Source organism: Belonocnema kinseyi, chromosome 8, assembly GCF_010883055.1.
Source record: "Belonocnema kinseyi isolate 2016_QV_RU_SX_M_011 chromosome 8, B_treatae_v1, whole genome shotgun sequence".
NCBI lineage: Eukaryota > Metazoa > Arthropoda > Insecta > Hymenoptera > Cynipidae > Belonocnema > Belonocnema kinseyi.
The window spans coordinates 110801035-110825225 of record NC_046664.1 but is presented as its reverse complement, the minus strand read 5'-3'; the positions used below and the strand labels follow the sequence as shown (position 1 = coordinate 110825225).

General features: G+C 30.5%; 1 protein-coding gene across 1 annotated transcript in view; it reads left to right on the top strand.

Moving 5' to 3' along the window:
• Window positions 1–6959: 6959 nt before the first annotated feature.
• LOC117178744 (G kinase-anchoring protein 1-like) overlaps window positions 6960–24191 on the top strand; it is a 38959-nt gene continuing 21727 nt past the window's right edge. The window contains exons 1-4 of the mRNA XM_033370177.1: window positions 6960–7356; window positions 9118–9183; window positions 20612–20849; window positions 23071–23331. Of these exons, the coding sequence (XP_033226068.1) occupies window positions 7189–7356; window positions 9118–9183; window positions 20612–20849; window positions 23071–23331 (733 nt within the window). The 5' untranslated portion in view covers window positions 6960–7188. The remainder of the gene's footprint in view (window positions 7357–9117; window positions 9184–20611; window positions 20850–23070; window positions 23332–24191) is intronic.

Below are 24191 nucleotides of genomic sequence, written 5' to 3'. Positions count from 1 at the left end.
CTACATTTTCGACTATATCGACGTGCTGCCCTCTTCAACTTTTCACAGTTTCTATGGCAACCGCGTCCTCCAAGCACGTCAGCGGGCGAGGTGGAGCGGGGCGCACACCGAAAGTTGTTGAATTCCAAACCGAACGTGATCTTCTGTTTCTCGTTCTCGCGTTCGCCTTCGGCATCACTATAGCAATCTTTGCTATAGTTGAGTCGGTTGGCTGGCACTGTACGGCCTGTACGCTAAAAATGTTATAAACACTGATTTACCTAATTATATTCAAATTAAAGCGAGCCTACAAGTATTCTATTTATTATTATTTTAAACTTTCGAGACAATCAATAAATGTAAAAAAAATTCTTTTCTTACTTTAGAATTTTAATTAAATTTCTGAAATTATTTTTAAAAACTAAACTTAAAATTTAAATGAAATTAAGATAAATTAAAAAAGTTAATAAAATTTATTTAAATTCCAAATTAAATAAAATTTAGTTCAATTTAAAATTTAAATGAAATTTAGCTAAATTCAACATTTAAATGAAATTTAGGTGAATTTAAGAATTAAATAAAGTTTAGATAAATTAATTTCTCGTTTGGTTTCTTTTCAAAAAGAAATTTTCTAGATACTAAGTAAATAAGTTTTAAAATCATTCAATTCGTACTTTAATATTTATTGTAGTGCGATTTTTTAAATTATTTTGAAAAACTAAATTTAAAGATTAAATACAATTTAGATCATTTCAAAAAGTAAATACATGTTAGTTAAATTCAAATTTTAAGTAAAATTTAGTTGAATTTAAGTAAATTTCAGTTAAAATTGTGGATGTTGAATGGTGTTAAATGGTGTTAAATTTAAGTACAATTTAGTTCAATAAAAATGAAACTGTCGTTAAATTTTTAATTTGATTGAATTGAATACAAATATATGTGGGTTGTTTCTTGGCTTCAACAATGAAGAGCATTCAAATAAGCTGGAGAAATTTAAAAAAATTCTCTTATTTTTATAATAATTAGTTAAATTCAAGAAAAAAACTCAGGAAAGTAATTAGGAGTCATAGTTCTAAAGTTTTTGGTTTGAAACTTTTCAGAAGTCGACAATGTCAAAATATAAAAGGGAGCGCTTAAACTTCTGCATAACTATTTTGCATGGAAAAGGTTTTAAATGAGAGAAATTTAAAATGAAAACAATTAAAATTACAGTGTAATTATTTTCATTAAGAAGCGTAAGAATAAAATAATAATTATTGAAAGAAACTAGTTTATAAATTTAAAATTTCAGTGTTTGTAAAATTTCGAATATTCTTCGAATATAACCTGTGAATTCAAATTATTTAATTTTAAACGTTTTAAATGAAATCACTTATGATTCGGGAATACATTTTTTCAGCTTTAGGATATAAATAATCTAAAGCTGCAATAAGCAGATTATTCGATGTCAAACCTCGTGAAAAATTGAATTTAATGTAAAGCCTTGGAAATCTAAAACTTTTTATAAGGAGAGGAATTTTAAATTGAAAGGTTTTAATATATTTTCAATTTAAAACATTCAAATTGAGTAATTTTATAAACAGAAATTTAAAAAATTGTATTATTTGAATTTTTTTCATAGAGTTGATAAATTAAAAATCTGCCCGCCTCGCAGGCACATTCTCGTCGCGCGCGGCTCGCTTCGCTCGCAAGTTTGAGCGCGCCTAGGGCGCACGGTGGTGGAATCTCGCGCTTCGCGCTAGGATATTTATTCTTTGCATTTGGAATGCTTGAAAAAAACTTTATCAAAACGATCTCTTTCAGATGGCAGTATTTATATGCGTCTTCATATTCTGAATTGTCAACTTAATTAAATATAGTCAAATATTAAGTTTCTCAAAGCTCTGTAGGCTTTGAGGTACATATTCTCATCGTGACACTCGCGCTGCGCACTCGATTTCCGATAGACATTTGTAAACAGCTTTTGTTGGATTTTTTTCTCGTAACATTCGTCGTTTTTCCACACATTTTTTTTTTATTTTTTTTTTTCAACGTTACTTTTCACAAATAAAACAAATCTTTTTTCGTATCCTACATAGTTTGTCCACAAAATGGATTTTTTTATTTTCGATTATTTTTTGTGCAATTAAAATTTGAATTTTAGATTTTTGAAGAAAATCAAAAAATTGGTTATAATAATCTTGTAGGGCTCTCAAAAAGAAATGTTTTTCTTCTTCTGACTTTTTTTCATATCGTGCGTTTTTCGGCTTCAAATTTTGATTTTCGGTTTATTAAAAAAATTTTGAAAACGTTATAACTCTGAGAATTTTCTTTTTATAAAAAAAAGTCATCAGGATAAATTGTTTGTTCTTTTGAATACTATGAATATCCGTACATAGAATTTTTAAATTCAGAAAAAAGTTGTCTAAAATGCGCTCACTTTTTGAATTTTTATCAAAAATAGCTTGTTCACGAACTCATCCTTTCTTTTAGGACCTAAAAAAAGTGTGCCAAAGATGAATTTGATTCGTTCATTTTTTTGAGAGTTATCGTGTTTACGGATGGACGGACGGCCGGCCGGACGGACAGACAGACAGACGCTATCGTAAAACCTGACTTTCGGATTCAGGGGGTCTCGAAACGTGGAAATCCGTTGAAAAAGTGTGATGTGAAATTTCCACTTTCAAACCTTTTTGTTTAATTTGAGTCATCGAGAAAAAAATATAACATTTTAGTATACACGACTTTTTTTTGCGTAAAAAAATTAATTTAGGAAATACCCCGCGCGCCAAGGTGAACAATCCGTAGAGAGGGAAAAATGGGTTAAGCGAAATCTGCTGTTTGCGTGAAGAAACTCACTATCTTCGTTTTGACGTGAGTCTTCTTTACGTATACGCTGCAACGCGAAAATGACCCTTACGTCAACCTTTAGAGAGTAACTTTTTTCTCTAAGACGGCAGAAATAATCAAGGCTTATCACATTGAAAAAAATTATTTGATAACAAAATTTCTTCACATATTTATTACATGAAAACATTTGTTTTTGTTTACAAGGTTTAAGAAGTAAGAAAAAAATCTTGATTGGAATATATTGATTTTTGAAGAACAAAAGCTTTAAGCATTATAACGCTAGGCGTGAATAATTTTAACATATCTTCCTTTTTAATTTAATAAACTCAATATAAAAATGGAAGTTTTGATATTGTCAGAAATAAATATTCACTTTAACTTCAAGTACCTAGATGACAGTTTTGACTTGTCATGTTCATTGTAATTTTTACATTCTGTCTAATTGTCTACTGTGTTATGAATTGCAGTTAGAAGAAAGTTGTGAATAATGCAATAGAGCGGAATTAAACTTCGGTTTTCAATCAAGATCTTTGAAAAGGAGTATACAATTTTTGAAAAAATAAGTCTGACAAAAAAGTGCCAGATCATGTATTTTTTGGTTCGATTCATAATTTTATTCAAATATGAAACTCCTTCCTAATTTCCTTTCAATTATGCAAGAAATAAACATTGTTAATATCTTTTTCAAATAAAAAAGTGGGGGTTTTTGCATGATTGTTGTTATTTTTCTTTGAAAAACCTGTTTTGTTAATGAGGTAATTAATTTATAATGCATAAACTTTTAAAATTTTATAAAAGAAACTGAAAGTTAATCCAATATTTAAATTATTAGAAAATAAATTTATTCACGAACAAATTTAAAAAAGCAAGTTTTTTATTAAAGGAAAGAATTTAAAATAATTAATTTAGCAAAATCAAAAATTTTTAATGAAATTAAATATGCAAACAGTTAAACAAGTAAATGCAAACAAAGGCTTAATCGACCAGCTGGAAAGTACAGTTTTCTGTACATGACTGGTGGAGAACATTTTAAAGTTTCAACTTATTTTTCTCAATAAATACAAAATAAAGAAAAAAGGAAATAATTAAAGGAAGCTAAATAAAAAACTAAGGAAACTAATATATTTATTAAAAATAAAATAAAATAAAATAAAAACAGCGTCAAATTCTTTTAAAAAATATAGACTATTGAAGTACATAATAGTTCTGTGAATTTATAGTATTGGTTTATATTATTTTTCATGGTTGCGTTTTAAAAAATGTAATTAGCTCATGTATTAAAACAATAAAAAGACGAAAATTATGGCAATATTTATGTCAAGTTTTAGTATTAAATGATAGTAAAAAAAATAAGGCAAACTTTTTTTGTAAGATTGAGTTACTTCTTATTTCAATTTAAAAAAATGGTTCATATTTATAACGTGGCCTTAGCTAAACTGTAGAAGCAAGCCGTAATTTCCTTTGACTTTCGAAAATGCTTCTTACCCTTTACAGCTGTTAAAAAACTCATATACCACTTAATTCACTAATATTTAAAAAATGCAACATTTCAGAAGACATTTGTCTAGGTCTATTAAGAAATTTAGAAAAAAAATTTTTTTATAAGTTTTTATAAGGAAATTTCTTTTCAGAATTTTTATTTCTTCAAATTGCAAAAAATAGTAAGGACATATTCAACCACAATTCTGGTTGATTTAACCAGACAGCTTTTTTAGTTTATTTAAATTTAAATAAAACTTAACTGTATCTTCAAATTCACTTTTCTACTAATCACCAAAAAAATTATAACTTAAATGAAAAATAAACTTTTTAATTAAAATTTGTTATTACTATTTTATAAGAACATCTTTACTACACTTTTGGGCATAATTTTGATTTCAAAAAGTCTTCAGAGTTTTTGAAATCCTTTAAGACCTTTTCTACTCAATTAAAATTATTTTTCCATTCACTTATAAAGTAAAATTAGATTATTACCATTTTGGATTTCAAATGCATTATAATTTGGCGCGACCAAATATATAGCTCCCTGTCGCGCCTCTACAAATATGTGGCGGAACCAATAGGTACATGTCGCGCCTCTACAAGTGTCTACAAACCACAAACTTGCCCGCCGCGCTAACTACCGGTATGTGGTGCAACTAATCTCATGCCGTATCTAGGACCTAATATCTTTGGTTTCATATACAAAACCATGTATATTGACATATTGAACGTAGAGTTCTAAACTTCTCGGACATTTATAATCCGGTCACGTTCTCGTCACTGTGACTGTCTTTTTAAGACCTTTTTAAGACAACTTGAGAATTTACAGAGAATTTAAGATAATTTTGCCTTCACCAATATTTTCTTTATCTTTAAACCTTATAATATTGTAAATTTATTTCGAACAACTATAATTTGCAATAATGAAAGTTTCATAAAAAAATCGGTTTTATTGTTTTTCAAGTAGCTTATTTTATAACAAGTTAAAAAGTTTTATGTTCTAATCTAAACATTTGGAAAATTTTACGAATATGGAATTTCTAACTTGAAGCTTTAGAACTTGATCATAAAAGGAAAGAATTACCTCACATGTATACTAATTGTCTGAAGAACAATTATTTGTCAGAGATAGAAACTGTAGTCTTAACACGTAGAACATCCCCACCGAAAGAAATTTGTCAGTATATTCTAAACATTCTCTAGGGTCAGAGAATCTCGGAGAAATCCTCCGCGGGCACTCAGGTAGATTCCAGGTAGTATTCCAGTAGAGTCCAGGTAGTTCTTTTAAATGTTTTAAAGACTTTAAAATGTCGTTTCCGAAATTGAAATAGAAATACGATCATAAATAAAAAGCAAAGAGGCTGAAATGGAAATAAGAATTCGATCATAAATAACAAGCAGAGGGGCTGTATCAATAGAGTAGCCGACACTCAAGGGTCCTTTGTTAAGCTTCCGATTAAAATTTAAAAGTCGATTTTTTCAAATTTCATAGTTAACAGCCTAAACCATAATAATTCGTAATCTAAGGGTTTCGATGATTTCAGATATCTAACTTTTTTTAAATGCCTAAAATTGGAATTAATACGACGTTTCTTGTAAATGGAATGAGATACGCCAAAAAAGATAACATTTTTTAATTTAACTAGAAAATGGTATATTAGCATATAAGTTATAATTATGTATAAGTATGATGAGAAAATTCTTCAATTAAAAAAAAAGTGTTAATAATTTGAAGGGAAATTTAAAAAGGGAGAGTCGGATTAGCGACGGCCAACTATTGTAAATAACTCTGCCCGCCCGGTACGCGACGAATACAAGAGGAACATTATATTACCTTCGCACCACTTTCAAAAGGACCTTAAACAGGAGCTAAATCTCTCAGACTATCTCCGAGCCTAAATTGTTTCAAATCTACTCTGCTTATAGTCTCAAATGGGCCAGGCTATTTCACTAGAGAATACTCAGAGATTTCTATCGGTAATGAGTCTTATGTTTATAAGAAATCTGTAAAATTCTAAAGCCTTATCTTACACTTTTAAGAATATTATAACGGTTTAAGTTTCATAACTCAAGCACATAGAAGTAATAATTAGAATATATTTGTACAAAGCACAATCCCTTTTAAGATAGGAACTATATACTCTTAATTCGTATAGAACAGCCTTATTTTTATGATGAAAATTTAAAAACTGTAACCATTTTTAAACTCAGTATCAAATATTGAAGAATATTTTTGCGTTTCAAATACTAGTTCTAAATATTAATATAGTTGAACACGTAGAACATTCTTATTTTTATAATAAACCTTTTAAAACCATAACTTTCCTAAAACTCAGCATAAAATGTTAAAAGCATATTTTTGCATATCAAAATTTATAACTCAGTCGCATAGAATAACTAATAATAATTGTATAAGCTACAAGATTCGCTTTTCAAACTTTACGAACAAATTTTTATTTTTAATTCTCATAAATTCCCGAAGAGCACATTCATCAAAGAAATTCGCGGTCATATTACCGTGCTCCCGGACATATTCTTGGTCATATAAACTCTTTAGAACTCTAATTGAACGTACCGAACCCTGAGTATATACTTTTATTTCCGCACTTTTGTCACTATGTCGCTACTGTCGCCTACTTGTCGGCATTTATTGTTCGTTTCCGGTTTAAGCAGTTTGCTTGACGACGCTCTTTGTTTTTAGTCATCAAATTCTGTTACTCTAGGCTCTAGGGTTACTTAAGCTATTATCAGTTTATTTTCGTAATTTCCCGAAACTCACTGATAATTCGGGGAATCAAGTTGACAAAACAACTGGCGTTTTAACGTTAAGAAGTGACCGGAAGTACATATTCTGCGACAATCGGTTTTAGATCGTGCGTGTCTTTAGATAATTTAGAAATGGCGACAGCCGTACCCTCGAGATTTGCTGTTCTTGCCATCGAGGACGACGATTTCAAGCCGAAAAAAACACTAAAGTCAGCCAGTGCTGGAAAGACAGCTCAGAAAACTAAAGGTGACAAGCAGAAACAACAACCTAAAAAGGACGATAAGAAAAAACAAAGCAAGGTAAATAAACACTGCAGTTTTGTAATTTGACATTTTTGTGAATGGTCGGTTTATCACGTGATCTTTTTATCCGTAGCGGTAAATTTTGAATCTTTAAATAGAGCTCCTTATTTTATTCTTAGCAGCAAAATTTTTTTGAAGGGGTTTGAAAATTACGTTGCGGACAATACCATATTTTTATTGTTTGCATTTTTCGAATGTTATGAATTTAAGAACGTGACTGGATAAGAGGCGTACGTGTTTTAAGGTTAGCAAAGTCGCTCGCAATTTTATTTCCATAGCGGCACACATACTTAAATTATTTATTTTATTAACCACTTGTTCTATGTGCTTTAAGTTCGGAATGTTTAAAAGAACGAAATTGTTTGCTGATCACTTTTTATACAATAAACATTGCAAAAATATTCATTCATTAATGCAGGGATCTCCAAAGGTAGATCCTGCATCTATTAGCGATTCGAGGCCAATAGGTCGGATATACTCAGTTTTGACCCACAACTGTCAAAACCCTTTACCTTATTTTTTGCCGATGGGAGCCCTTAAACTCGAGATCTTTATTTCTATTCGAAACTTCACGCTAAAATTGAGTATTATGAAATAAAATAATGAGTGTTGAGTTTTCGTTACTTTATTATTTTTAAATAAAATATTAAATACAATCGTAATTTTTATACTTATAATTTAAATTCCCTAAAAATTGTTTTGATTATAGATAATTCAAAAATTGATTTTCAAATTAAATTAAAAAGTAGCAAGAAAGTCACGCGTCCTTGAGTTTCTATTATCTAATATTAAAAAAAAAATCAATTTTAAAATCCATAATAACAAATTTGGCAATATTAAAAGTTTAAAAAATTGTTAAATGGACAATCAATTAAATTGAAAGATTGTTAAATTGTTAAAAGTAGTATCAAATTAAAAATTATTTTTAATTCAAAGCGCTAATGTAATTTCAATTCCTTTGAATTCTAATTCATCAATTTTCAAAGTTTTTAATTTTTTCTTTTTTCGAACTGTTATTCTGAAATAATTTAATTGCCAGATTCTCGTTTTGAAAAAAAACTCTTCAATTTTGAACGCCGTGAATTTATTTTTGACCACTTTTTTTATTACTATTAGTATTTTTAAAAATTATTTAGTATTATTAATGCCGAAAAGATTGATTTGTAGACAATTATCGGCAATTGCTTAGTTTAAATACTTTAAATAAAATACTTTGTCTTTCAAGCTCTGTCCAGTTATACCAAAAAAAGGTTTCTCTGAGCCCTTCCAACTTGGATTTTTTTTTCAAGGGCTCATGAATTTCCTCTTAGTTTGTCGTCGAAAAAAAATTGGTAGCTTTTCAAAAAGGCCGATCGATCCTGCGTCATGCTGCACCTGTATATTGTGGAGACCCCTGCATTAATGATACAAGATTATAAAAAAACAAATTAAATTTCATTATTTTATATTTTAGTTCAAACAATATTTGTAGATAAAATAGAATTGGGGTAAACATTTTGTTCATTTGAACTTCCAGAACTTCAGGTACACACTTTTTCTCAATTATTTTCTCTCTTATGTTTAACAGTTAACATTTTTTTAATTAAGCATGTTATCATACACGTATGTCCATTGATGCCTTCCCTTCGGTTTGAGTTCCGCTTTGAGGTTTGTGCATGGGTTTTTAATGTAATTTAGGGTACACAACCTTCAAACGGAAAAAGACGTTATCGAATATTGGTGCATGGCTAATTTTATTTTGTTTTTCTTTTGTTGAAGGGGAAAAAGAAGAAGAACGGCTCTGAGGACCAGCAATGGGAACAATGGAAGCGAAAGGATTCGATGGTATATTTTTCGACGTTTATTGTTTTGTCTTAATATTTTAGTTATTTTTTCCACTCAAAAAAAATTAGATTACCTTTTTCATTCTTTTTATTGACGCCTCTATTAAAACCAGGCCCCCGGTTCTTTGACTAGAATTAGAGTTAGAAAATTCTCGGGATTCTCGGTAACATAAATTTGGAGAAGATAAAGTAAGTTGCCATGACCGAGAATGGGAGAATTTACGAGAATTAACGAAAATAGAAATTTCTTACTTTCATTTATTTATTTTTAAGTTAAATCACGTTTATATTTAATGTACTTAAGCCTATATAATAATACTCATTAGAAATTAAAATTATTTTGTAGTTTCATGTACAGTAAACTCCACATTTTTCAGAATAGAGATTTTTTTACTCATTATATAAATTATACTCAGCTGAAGTTTAATAGTTAACATGAACAATTCAGTACACAAGAGCGCCAAAATAAGATCGACTGATTTAATCCTTCCGAGGACTGCTGGCCCATGCAGTTTTTATTTAAATCGTATTGCTATGACTTATCGGTTATATAAGCTCATCAGCAATATGATACACTGGGACATACCATTCGATCCCATTAATCTCCCAGTATGTCCCAGAGATAACCAGTTGGATACTCTGAAAGGCGAAAATTGGGATATCCCCAAAATATTTGCGATGTCGATGGGACATTTGCTTCGAGGCCTGTTGCTAAAATGCCTTAATTTCTATAATATCACTTTTTAAAAATTCCTTGTAACAACGCGAAATGCAATAAAAACCTGCGCCTAATAAACCCAAATTAAAGGCAAGTAAATTTAAGCAAAATTCTCCATAAAAAGACAACATCAAAATAATAATAGTGTGACCTAAGGACAGAATCTAGGAAAAAAATGTCTTAAAGACTCAACCCGTGTAGAAAATTATTAGGAAACGTGGAGCCAGGATAGACCTTACTGGCCGTTAATGGCGCTTAGTAGAAATAAAACGTTTTTGTATAGTCAAACATTAGTTTGGCCATGCTAATCTAGCGCTAGTCTAAACGAGGTGATTTAGAGCTAGTATATTTGTATTAAAAAGTTAGACAAATGTTTGGCCCGATAGGTTAGACCAACACGCGACTAGGGCTCGCAAAGGCTGACTATATGATGAGGAAAAAATGAATTTTTTAAAGCTCACTTTTCATTTTTGGTACTTTTGAATACCCTGGCTTTTTTTTGAAAATGTGCAAAAAAATATTGAAGTTAGACGCTTAGAAAAACATTTGGCCATGACGGTCTGGTCCGATAAGAAGAAGACAAACACTGCAAAATTCATCTTAAAATAAGCTAAAGAACATTAAAAAAATGTAAATTATTTCCCGAGTTATTACCATTTTTGGAAGAAATCGAAATTTTATGTTTTTTGTCCTCTCTTTATAAAATTGACATTCTATCTTAAAATTAGGCTTACTAAACACCAAACTCTATCAGCCTTCATTCTAAAATAAGAAGAAAAGTCTTATGTCAAATTAAAACCTTAAAAATTTTTGACAATAGCTTAAAAACAGGCGAGTATATGATTTCCGCCGATATAGTGCAGTTATGTGAGAAATATAGTACTATCTAATTGCTGTGAATTATATGTTATAATAAGCTTACGTAAATCCAATCACAATTGTACTCAATTTTTATAATCTAACTGATTTCTTAAGTGAATCAAGTAAAGTAGCTATCTAATAGCTAGTCAATAATTTGAAAAGTATTCTGTAAGTTACTAAAAATCAACATAGGTGCGTTGAAAACCATTTGAGCTCGAAAATTTATATTTATTTTTTTGCAAAACCCCAATTCCTGTAAATTCTTGAAAATAAAATCGCTTGAGAACTTACCGGTAAGTTCTTGGCGTTCTTGACGTAAGTTATCGCCTTTCGAACTCTACCCAGAATACACTGAAGAAAAGCATTCTGAGATTTTACTGGGACTGACTTCTGGCGCTGATTGCTCACGAGGCCTGAATGTAAAAAAACTGCATGCGGAAAAACGTACAAATTAAATTTTCTCACTAAAACAAAACTATGTCAAAATTTTCTTTTACGATACATGAATCTAGGAAATCTTAAATATTTTTTAAAGCTGTATTTAATACCAAAAAAGACTAATTAAATTAAATGCTTGAGTTTTGGACGAAAATTCGGTTCGATTTATGGCTTAAAGTTCAAATTAAAGTTTTATATCAACTAATGATATTAATATTTAGTCATATTATCAAAATTAAATATGATGTTACTATTGTAACATTATTATTAATTATAATACATTTTATTATCATAATTTTTTAAAATATTGATTTAAATTAGAAAGCAAAAATTCGAGAATTAACTAAAAAATTATGTCTGAACTGTAGAACTATAAAATTTTAATAACAATTAATTTTTAGTCAATATATAATTTTTTATTTAATTCTCGTACTGTTTATTTCGAAATAAAAAGTAATATTTTTTTCTTCAAAAATTTCAATAAATTATTGTTAGCTATTGCTTCACTCCAAATAATAATTCACTAAATGAGTTTCTCAAAGCGTCTATATATTTATCTAAATAAATATATTGATTTAAATTGAACCGAACATCATATATAGAGGAGAGTACCCAAATATGGGATACCAACTCTGTTTGGCGTGATTGTCGAAATTCTATGTACTGAATTTAAAAGTAATATAGGTCATTTTAAAGGAAATTTATTTTGTCATAAGAAGCTCAAATAAAAAATTTGATTAAAATTGTTTTTTATGCTGAAAATACAAAAAATGTAAAAAAGTAACGAGATACCCCAGGAAATAGCTAATAAAATGCAAAATAAAGTATTATTTTCAATGAAAAACTTCATTCTATGTTTCCGAAATATAAATTTACTGCTATTTAGATATATTTAGTTTTTGCAGTAGTCACAAACACTTTTGTAACCAATTTCCCCCGCGCAGCCGCAGTTTTATAAAAACCACAGGTATCTCATATTATGAGAACCACGCCGTGCAACTATGCACTTACTATGTCTGACCTGTACAATGAAAAACTTTAACACCATCGATATTTTCCTACTTAGTTATTCAATCCCCATCACTCCAGACAAATTTTACTGCTAAATACATATTTAATGAATAATAAATAGGGTTTAAAGAATCCCCTTCCAAGAACTCGACCACCATCGATTTCACAAAAAGTTCGCCTATAATCTTTAGAAGCCCAATGAAAAATGGACTACACCACGAAATTACTCTTTCTTCTAGGGCTACAAGTTAGTGATAGAAACAACAGAGTGGGTCGAGTACTCTCCTCTACATTTATATAGTTCAATAATTTATTTTGTTGCTTAATCTCGAAAGCTTTTTCTCTCGCTGCATTCAACCTCTAATAATTTTATTAAAAAATTTTAATTTAAAGAAGATTTTGAATTCAATAGTTAATTATATTATTGCAAACCTCATTTCTAAAATGAACGCACAATGGGAGGAAATTCACGTTTTTCCTTAAAATATGTCCAGAGCCTTCGATTTTCGTCCGATTTTGAATCTTTTTGTTTTCAATTAAGTCCATTAAATCCTAAAGAGCCTGACGCTCCGAACTTTTGTCTCCTCTATTTGTTTATTAATAATTTTCCCACCTAAAGTTTAAACAAAACTATAAAAATTTACATAACAGTTTTTTAAGCTTTAATAACTGATGAGGAAAACTTTATATTGTTTTAAACGAACGTTTAGGGACTCATATTATACAAATATTTTTATTTTTCCATTTATTTGTTATAAACCAATTTTATGAACAAAATTAAAAATAGTCTTATTATCGGTACAAAAAATTTGTTTTGCTAAAAGTGTGGCAAAACATTAGAATTTGAGATTTTTCAAATTATAATTTCCTTGAATCGCCAGAACGACTTCAGGTATTCCTTAAAATAATAAATATTTAATAATATTTGCTAAAATATAAGTATTTAAATGTTTGTAAACCAATTAGATAAACAAATTCAAAAATTTTGACCCTTTCGCATCAAAAAAATTTTTTTCCCCTGGAAAAGTTAACAATAATCACAGTTATTAATTTGTTCATCAAATTTGTTTATAACAAATAAATGGAATAATAAACAAATCATTTGTATTCTATGAGTCCCTAAACATTCATTTAAGGGCATGGGATACTTAGAAAACTGTCGATTTTACCAGTTTTAGGTTCCGACGGCTTTTTTTCTTTAATAATCAATATTTTAAACAAATATACAAAACAATTGTAGATACAGCAGATCCAAACTGTTTTTCCTTTCTTCGACCGTTTTAATTTCAATATTTTGTCGTAAAAATTTGGGACATGATAGCGACCATGCTAACGGACGTCCCCACACACTTTTTTTTGGTTTAATTCAAAAAAGTTTTAATTAAGCAAAATCTTATTAATTTGCATAGCGCTTAGGAATTAGTATCGATTTTACCAGTTTTAGGTTCCGACGGCTTTTTTTCTAGAATAATCAATATTTTGTCTTAAAAATTTGGGAAATGATAGCGAACATGCTAACGGACGTCCCCGCACACTTTATTTGTGGTTTTTTTTTCAAAAAATTTTTTGATATTGCTCACAACGTGTGTATATTTGGAGGTTATGTATGTTACAATTATCCTGTGCGTTACTTCCAAACTACACTATATTTTTGGCCGAAAACTTTGGACTTGCAAATAAACATAGTAACTAATCTCCCGGAACTAACCTTGTTTGCAGGCAATTAAAATAGTTTATTTCATAAAGAATTTCCTAGTGGCGAAAAATTGAACATTAGTTTCAAGGTTTTATGCTGCTTCGTACGCCCTGTACGCCGAAAACTTCAAAATTTATCTATCTACATTACCAGCTAGGCTGGTAAGATAGTTTATTGCATCATAATTATTCTAGAGTGCTTACCGACAGAATCGGTACGATAGAGACCTACATTATCGGAATGACAGAGAGCTAAAAATCACCCTAACCACAAAGTAATACATATGCGTAAAATTTGGTAATTAGCACAATAACATTTTTTTGTTATTATCACTGAAAAAAGAGTCCGGGGACGTCCGTTATGATATTTTATAGCATCTCCGAATTCAGTTTTTGAAAATTTTCATTTTTGTGGAAAAAAAGCCGTCGGAACTGTACCCGATTGACCACACGACGAAGTATCACATGCCCTTAAGACAATATAAAGTTTTTTCTGATCAGTTATTAAAGCGTAAAAATTTCTTATGTACAAAACTTCAGTTTTTCCATACTTTGAGTGCAGAAATTATTAATAAATAAATAGAGGAGACAAAAGTTCAGAGCGTCAAGCTGAACCAAAAAAGTATGTCTCCTCCCACTGTGCGTATGAGTACGTAATGTTTGTTTATAGAGTTTAATAGTTTATAGTCTGTTCTTTTTAGAAATGAGGTTTGCAATCATGTAATTAACTATTTAATTCAAAATCTTCTTTAAATTTAAATTTATTAATAAAATTAAGAGGAGTTGAATGCAGCGAACTAAAAACTTTCAAGATTAAGCAAAAAATAAATGATTGAATATGTATGTGATGTTCGGTCCAACTTAAATAAATATATACATTATATTAAATAATATCAAATCCATTTTCTTATTTATCAGTCTTGTTTTTTAAAAATATTTCCTTAAAAACTTGAAATTGTTAAGATTTTAAAGGTACAAAGATCCTTTACTATGCAACTTAAATTGTAGTCTTACATATTATCATTATTATTATATTTATATTGGATGTGATATATTTTTGATTAATTCTTTTGATCATCTATATGTTTTAAATATTTTTGTCGTTGAAGTCTTAAATAATATTAATTTTTTCATTACCTACATTAATAATTTTAACAATAAATAATTTTTTTTAACTTTAACAAATAATAAAATCAATAATATCAGCAAAATAAATCATAGAAATATAAAGTTCGAACTGCTTTCAGAATGCATCTCAAAATTAAATTTTATTCATATTAAGGCCATGTGATGAGTATAACAGATGATCAAGTCAGTCCTAAGATCAATATTTTTTCATCCATATCGAAAAATAAAACTTTGAATAACGCGTAAATTTTTTTCGGGAAATGTTCATAAATATTAAAGGATCGTTTGTGGCCTTGCAAAGAGTTGGTGGAAGAAAAAAGTTTATTTATGAAAATAATTATTATCGACGGACGCATTCAGTCTTTACAGCAGAAGTTTGACTTCTCACTTTCTCTGTCGGCAATCATGCAATCTGTTTTACCCACAGACCCGTGGAAGTTCGAAATTGTCTACTCGCTGCGCTAGTGCTGCTTTGAAACAGCTGATATGTATGTCAGACACGTGCTATTTAATGATTTCAATTTGTTTATTTGCATCAAAAGTGCATACATTAGTAGTTGGATTATTTGTGTATAATGTTCGTGAACGATTTTTGTTGTTTTGCCCCACTTTGATCAATATAAACCTCATAACTAGCCCATTGCCAACATTGCAAATTGCTTGCAGGGTTTGACGACAGCACGGTCGGTATTTCTCCAAAATAGTAACTTTTTCAGTATTCTAATTATTTAGGTATTTTCTACAAAAAATTTTTTTCTCAAAATTTCCACCGGAACAAAGCAGAGAGATGGACCTTATTGCCTCCTCTTTCATTTCCCAAACTTTCAGAGCGATACCTCATTTCGTTTAGACGTAAGTTGGGAAAGAAAAAATGCAGACCAGGTATGGTCATGTGACCCTCTCGTCACATGGCCTTAAACTACATATTTCTATGATTTTTTCTTTTTTTTAATAAATTAGTAATAGTCACTCTTATTTTTTCATTTTTTTCTGTTTATTTGCAAACAGCATAAAGTTTTTAATTATTTTTGCTTTTTCTGAATGAAATTGAATGCAAAAGTCAGACCTACTTTTGTGGCGCCATCTGTTGGATTAGTTTGACCGACATTTCCCCTCCGGATCATAAGAGAACAGAAAAGTGAGGACGAACTTTGTTTAACCAAAAGTGATATACAAGTTTGTAACTTTTATTATAAATATATATTAAAAATTTAATTGAAAATTTAATTCAATTAAAATTTTCGCTTACATTGTATTTATAAATTTACTCTGAACAACTTTATATCACGATACACATTTTTAGTTTAAATCATAAAAATAACATTGAAAATAAATAAATTAAATTCATGGAAGAACGACACAAGTTGCAATAAGACGTTTAATAACAAAATTGGTTTTAGTTTTCATTGTATGTGCAATTTTTTTAAATTATAAAATCAAGACAATAAAAATACGTATTTTTCAATGCCAATGCTTATGTGGCCGTCCGTGAAAAAGGGACATAATGCGGAAAAAATCTATTTTTAGTTTTTCACACCAATTGATAATTTTTTTACTAGTTAAAAAAAAATATTTTGAATATCTGGAAAATTCATCTCATAAAAATACTTGAAAAAAGGGTTTCAAGTTGAAAGAATAAAAAATAGCAGAATTGATAAACGCTATTATGAGTTTATCTGTTTTTAATTTTTTCGACTCTTTTTTGCTGTGTTCTTTTTGTCATTCAGAAGTTCCGAAGCATTTTAAATCAATTTTAAAGGATGTAGAAAAAAATGGTAAAACACAAAAAGGCCATGTAGAAATCAAGTTATCTATCAGTGTTTTTGATTCTTTCGACTTATAATTTTTTCTGTTATATTTTTACATTCTCATCAAGAGAAGGTATTCGAATTTTGTAAAATTTGACCCCCCTCCCCCGTTTTTGTCAAATGTCCAAGTTTTGAGACCCCCTGAATTCGAAAATCAGGTTTTTACAAATGGGTCTGTCTGTGTGTGTTTGTAGCTTTTTAGTTTGTTAGCACGATAAATTGCGAAAGAATTGACAGATTGACAGACAAAGGTCAAGTTCGTTAGCCAGCCATTTTGGATAAAAATTCAAAAAGTGAGCGTATTTTGAAAATTTTTGAGACCATTTTTTTCAAAATTCAAAACTTTCCTGAAAGGACATTCATAGTATTCAAACAGACGAACAATTTATCCTAATGACTTTTTTCAAAAAATCAAAAATTACCAGAGTTATAGCATTTACAAAATTCCGAAAAACACACTTAAATGAACATTTTATGCCAAATAACGCGCGATATGAAAAAAAGTCAAGAGAAGAAAAATGTTGCTTTTTTAATGCCCAACGAGATTATCATAACAACTTTTTGAATTTTTTTGAAAAATCAAAAATTCAAAATTTTGAAAGCGTTCAAAATAATGAAAAATCCAAAAATTACATTTTTCGGCCAAACTGTGCAAAATACGGTAAAAGATAAATACATAAAAATTGTGCATTTGTAAAAGATCTACAAATTTGTGATCAACCATTTTTTAATAGGATGCGTAGTTTTGGCTTTAATCGTGAAAAACGTCATTAACAGTTAAAAAAAATGTGCTCGCTGCGTGGGCACATTCTTATTACAAGTTTTGTCTTTTAAATTCTTTTTCGTCTCGTGTGTGGCGTTTCAAAAAATTTAACTTTTAATATTTTTGATGCAATTTTTTATGATTAAAACTAAAAATAGAACTATCAAACAATTATTCATGACAAATAAATCATTTTTACATTCTCACCTGAGAAGGTGTTAGATTTGTATAAAATTTGACCTCCCTAGTTTTTATCAGAAGTTCGACGTTTTGAGACGCCCTAAATCCGAAAAACAGGTTTTACGAATGTGTCTAACTGTGTGTCCATCTGTCTGTCGTTATGTCTCTCTGTCTGTCTGTGAGCACGATAACTTTTGAAAAAAATTAATCTTTTAGATTGGCTTTTGGTACACTCTTTTAGGGTCCTAAGCTAAGTGCCAAGTTGTTTAGTCAGACATTTGGATAAAAATACTAAAAGTGAGCCCATTTTTAAAATTTTAGAGTACACATTTTTTCAAGATTCAAAAATTCTGTGTACAGTTGTTCGCAGTACTTGAAAAGAAAAATGTTACTTTTCGATAGCCCTACAAGATTATCATATTAACTTTTTGAATTTTTTCGAAAAATTCAAATTTTGACCGCACGATAACTAATTAAAAATAAAAAATTTCATTTTGCGGTCAATCTATGCAAGATAGGAAAAAAAATGATAAGACAAACATTTTTTACATTCTCATCAGAGAAGGTATTAGGCATGTGTAAAATTTAACAAACCGCCCCCTCCCCCCGGTTTTTGTCAAATGTCCACGTTTCGAGACCCCCTAAATCCGAAAAATAGGTTGTTATGAATGTGTATGTCTGTCGGTCTGTCTGTATGTATTTATGCCTACCTGTCTGCACACGAAATTGAACCTTTTAAGCCAATTAACGGACGATATGAAAAAATGGCAAGAGAAGAAAAAGTGTAATTTCTAAATGCCCTAGAAGATTATCATAACAACCTTTTGAATTTTCTTGATAAATCAAAAAATAAATTTTGATAGCATATAAAATAATGGAAAATCCAAAATTTACATTTTTTCATGCAACGTTTTCACAGTATTTCAAATAGTCTCAAATATAGTAATGCATATTCAAAAAAAAAAATATATATATATATATGTGTGTATGTGTAAAGTTTAAATCATAAAGAAAACATTGGAAATGAGCAAATTCGGTTTATGAAAATACGACAAAAGTTGCAATAAAATGTTAAATGCCGAAGGAGCTTTAACAAAAGAGAATTCACAATCGCCAAATTACTGTTGTCGATACTTTCATCTTTAGTTTTAAAAAGTCTGTGCAGAAAGATCAAGTGCGTAGCGCGAGGTAAATACAATATCGAGCGCGAAGTGCGAGGTAAATAGATTATCGAGCGTGAAGCGCGAGAACCAACAGTCGCGCGCCCTAGGCGCACTCAAACTTGTGAGCGTGGCGCGCGATGAGAATGTGCCCGTGGGGCGGTCAGATTTTTATAGGTAGAAAACCCTCAAATTTACCAAATATCTTGAGATGTTTTTTTATTTTCTAAGGTAAACCGACCAGTACTGGGGCAGTTATGAAAAGCTGTCCCACATAAACACAATTTGAAAATGGTGAATTATAATTTTTTGTACAAAAAACCGTTATAATAAGTGACTCGTACATTATTTGATCGGTTAGAACAGAAAATACTTTATTATTTTTATAGTTGATTAATATAAAAACAAAAAAATGACGAATCTGGCACCAGTTCATACACAGACTTTGGGGAGTTTTTGATTATTTTTTACCAAATGTATAACTTATCAGAACCAAAATAAATAGTGGTAATAAATTCAAAAAAACTTCAAAAATACTAGAAAATTTTTACTTTTACGATTTACGTTGGAATATAAAAGATACACAACGATATTTATTATTGTCCCAGTATTGAAAATGCGTTTTATGTTGTCCCAGTTATGGTCGGTTTCCCTTATATTTATTTATTTTTTGTAGTGGTGTATTTTTATTAGCAGAAAGCCCACAAATACATCAGAAAAAATTTCGTACAATTTTTTAAGTGTCGATTTAAAAGACCGACAATAAGAAGTAAACTCTTGGATTTTATTATGCCATAATACACATATACCTATTTTGTGTACATTATTAACCCTACTTTCTAGGAACACAATAAATTGTCTCGAAAATCATTGATACAATACAAAGTGTCCAGGAACACTGAAAATAAGTCTCCGCTAGACATCCTCGTAACGGCACAATCCATGCTGCTTACGCAATATTTCCTGAAACAGCTTTGTGATTTCTCAGACGGAATGCTTTCGATATCAAGATAGCTTGGAGAGGGACAGATTGAAGACTCAATTGTATGACAATACTCATTATATCATTCGTACAGGTTTTAGTGAAACTTAGTGTATGCCAAGATCAAGTTTCATGAAAATCGAATTCAATTGCAGAATTTGTTATTTGTGATATTGAGAATCACCACGTACCGAACTTCATGCATTGATGTTAGAATTTTGAAATAATGAACACCGTATTGGATCCGCCATTTTAAGCTTTTAACTATTAACGTAAAATTCATAATCAGCGAGCCCAGAAACTCCCCTATAACAGGTTTCATGCAAAAGTGCAACCAATTTGGAAATTATGGCCGTTGTATTATACCTGTCATTTCCAATTTTTCATTTTTAAAGTCAGCGACCCCGATTTTTGAACAAAACAGATATTTTTACTCTACATTCGTTACCTGAAGTTATATATTATACTTTCAATATTTTCTGAGGTCTCGCTTTAGTAAGATATATTGCTTGAAAAAAAATCGTTTTGGAGGAGTCTTATATCAGGATGATAGCAACTTTTGGACACTCCCCAACACTCTGATCTTAAAACATTTGCTTTTAATACCACACTACTATTTAATAATCCTACATAATAAATATATTTTTTATTCAAGTTATTAAAAGCCTTGTTCAATTTTTTTAAGGCAGTAGAAGAAACATACGAACAAGATCTTCACCAAGCTATCATGCTATCAAAAATAGCGTATGAAGCACAAGCGGAAAATGGCACAAAATCCGATAAAGAAGAGGATCAATCAAAAAAAGGCAACAGCAAGAAGTCCAAAAAGTCCACCATGACCCTCGATGAATTTAATAACATGGGTGCCAATTTGACACAAAACTCTATAGAAAAATCTGAAGATTCAGAAGTCAAAACTGAAGGTTCTATTTCTATCTTATAATTGCATTATTACTTTCGATTACAATAGTTATGGAGTTTTTATGAAAAGGGAGCTTAGATTTCCATAAAAAATGAAATGAATATTGAAATAATCGGATTTTTTTACCGGGATTTTATCCAAGTTTTAATAGAAATAATTATTAATGAATACAAAGCTGGCAAACATCAGGACACTTGTATACTTCAAAAGAGCAATTTCTCCTTTCTTGAAAAATAGAAAAATCCTTTTATTTTATTGAATTTATTTTAGGAAAATCTGTGAATAATTTTTGTAGGCAGATGAAAAAGTTCATTTTTCGGCCTGCTGGCATTGAAACATTATCTTGCTTACATCACTATGTTAACAGAATGTTCTTCAAATTAATCCTCAAAAACTTTTATCCATCCACGTCTTGGTACTACCTTAATTCTACGATTGCTCGTTTTTATCGCTTAACCTTCCTCGCTTCGCTCTCTTCGCCTGGCATGCAATCTCTCCTCCATTCCGCTTGTTCCTTCTCTTCTTCTCTATCTTACACAACAACCTCTTCACCAATGCTACTGCCCTTTTGTCCCCCTTTTCATGCATCAATGCCAACATGTGTATCCCACTCCTTTCCATTTCCTCACACTACTTCAACCAATGTTCCATTCTTGCATCCCCCTTCCCGCACAATTCGCACATCCTCTTCTCCCTAGAAAGTCAAAACCTATTAAAACCTTCCATGCATCCACACCTCGTTCTCGCTGCAAGCTCTTGACTTTCTTTCTCTCCTTTCTCACACTAATACTGCGCTCCTCTCCTGCTGCCTTCTCTCTGCCAGTGCCGTTCTTCGTCACTACTTTATCCATCTACAGCCCATTCTTGAAAAAATACCTTTCACTTTCCACCTCCATTTCGCATCTTCTTACCTATTCTACTTCTTCCACCAACACTCTCAAAACAGCTAAACTCTTTCTCCGCGTTTCCCTACCAACAATATAATTAGGTGTATTCATTGTCAACCCCAGTGTTCACTTGACATACCTCTCATGTATCCTATTTACCTCACTTTCCTTCCAAAACCACACCTTCGCTTGCCGATAAGAAGCCTTGCATTAAAAGGTATTAAAAATTTCGAATCCCTAAGAATGCATTTTCTGTCCTTCTTTTGTTAATCCTCATTAGGTGGCGAAAATAATCAGGTTCCAATACCTTTTAAAGCCAATCGGAGTTGCCAGACGTAGCCTCCAATAAATTAAAGACAAAATTTTCTTTGAAGCATTAGAACGCTCTCCCAAAGGTTGAAATTTGCAAAATATAGTAGGGTTGTATACAAGAATACATACCTATATTATGAAATGATCGCTTTGTTTAAATATTATCAATGACAAAGTACAAAATCATGATAAAAAATTTAAAAAATTATTTTTCACCAAAGCCATCTGTAGAAATTAATCCAGACTTCGAAAAATGACCGATGCTATAATTAAAAAACTTTTTTACCTCATTATTCGAAAAACACTAAATAATAGTAGCGAAATGTTCTAAATTAAAAGGGATTACAATTTTTCTATTGCTTGGTTGCTTTGTGGTATCTAAAAGTATTCAGAAAAATATTGTCGGCGCTAGTTACAGAAAGGGATTTAATATAAGAGATAACTTCTGCTGCTGTGGAGATTCAGAACGGGATCCAGAAGTATTCAATAATTCTCACGTTACTACTGGATGCATGCAATTTATGAATACTTTTAATTTTTTTTTCCTTCCTAAATAATCTGCATAAAACTTCATTCCCTATCCCCACAACTGCTTCATCGCAACATTTGCCCTCCTCACTTTTTCTCTTTTAGATGACCATACACTCCCCCATTTCTCCGAAACAGGAAGCCCAGCTACCCCTCCTTACCTGAACACTATAACCCTGGACTTCTCCGCATACACCTCAGACTGATTCTTCTCCAGATATCTTCTCAACCTCTTTATTGTCTCCTTTAAGCCCTTCTAGCTTTTTGTCAGCAACACTATATAATCTGCGTACACGAGTGACCATACCATAAGCCCTCCTACCTTAACTGAAATAAGAAGAGAACTTCGTTTAATTTCTGAAGTTAAAAGAAAACGATATTGTTAGAAGAAATATTTATCTTACGTTTGTTTTTATTATTACTGCAAAAAAAAAAAGAAATTAGTTTAAAAATAGCTGTTGATCTAACAATTGGCTAATTTAATTATTGCTACAGAAGCTGATCCTGAATATTTCGAGAGGGTCCAGAAGGAAATAAATAATGAGATCATCAAGGGGAAAGAGAAAGATTTGTTAAAGGCGAGATTAACTCAAATCGACGACGATGATATCACCTCCGCGCAATTAAGAGCGAAATTAGAGAAGAGAGATGACCTGATCAAAGAACTCAGGGAAGAAGTTCGCAAAGTGAGAGAAGAACTTACTAACGTGAAAAATAGGAATAAAAAGCTATATCAAATACTAGGGCAAGGCGAAAGTAAGTATAGAATTATAGATTACTGAGTGTCGAGCGTGGTACATTCAGTCAATGATATTGGGATCTGATAGCTTGGGTGTGCTAGAGTCGCAAACTATCATAATCAGTCAGAATTTATAAGATGCATTGTAATTTGTGTTTAAGATCATTTAAAGGTCAGGTGAAAATATCCACGTAAAATTACACGTGGCAGTTTTGAATTTTGAGTATCTTGTGTACTATATTATTATGCTTTGTTCCATAATTTTAGAGGTGGTTTAATTAAAAATTCCACGTAAAAATCTTCGTAGAATCCACGTAGAAACTACCATAGTTTATTTAATTTATATGAGCTTTCATGTGAATTGTTTCAATTAACCACCCAAATTCATCTGGAATTCCACGTATAACTCCACTTGGAATTTTTTAATCCACATGGATTCCTATGTGGTGTTCCGCGTAGATTGTCATGTGATTTTTTTTGTCGTAGTTAACCTCAACATATGTTATCACATTTTTTCAATGCAAATTACGTTCACACAAAATAATAATAATAATAATAATAATAATAATAATAAACACCTATGAATAAAAAAATAAATTCCGAAGTAATAAAACCTTGCAAGGAATTTTGGTAATCTTTTACTAGAGTTGAGATATGTAGAACCAATACTAAGGCATTCTTTGCTCAAAATGAACATCAAAAATGATCTGCGTGCATTAATACGAGGGTAGTTCAATAAGTCCTTAGAATGGCCAACAGATGGCGCGCGAATCGATCCAAATCATCTGTTTTTAGTCAGCACCACTCCCGACTAGATATATGGTGCAGTCACAGTCCACATCTTCTGAGTTTACGTGTTTTTATAACCAATTGAAAA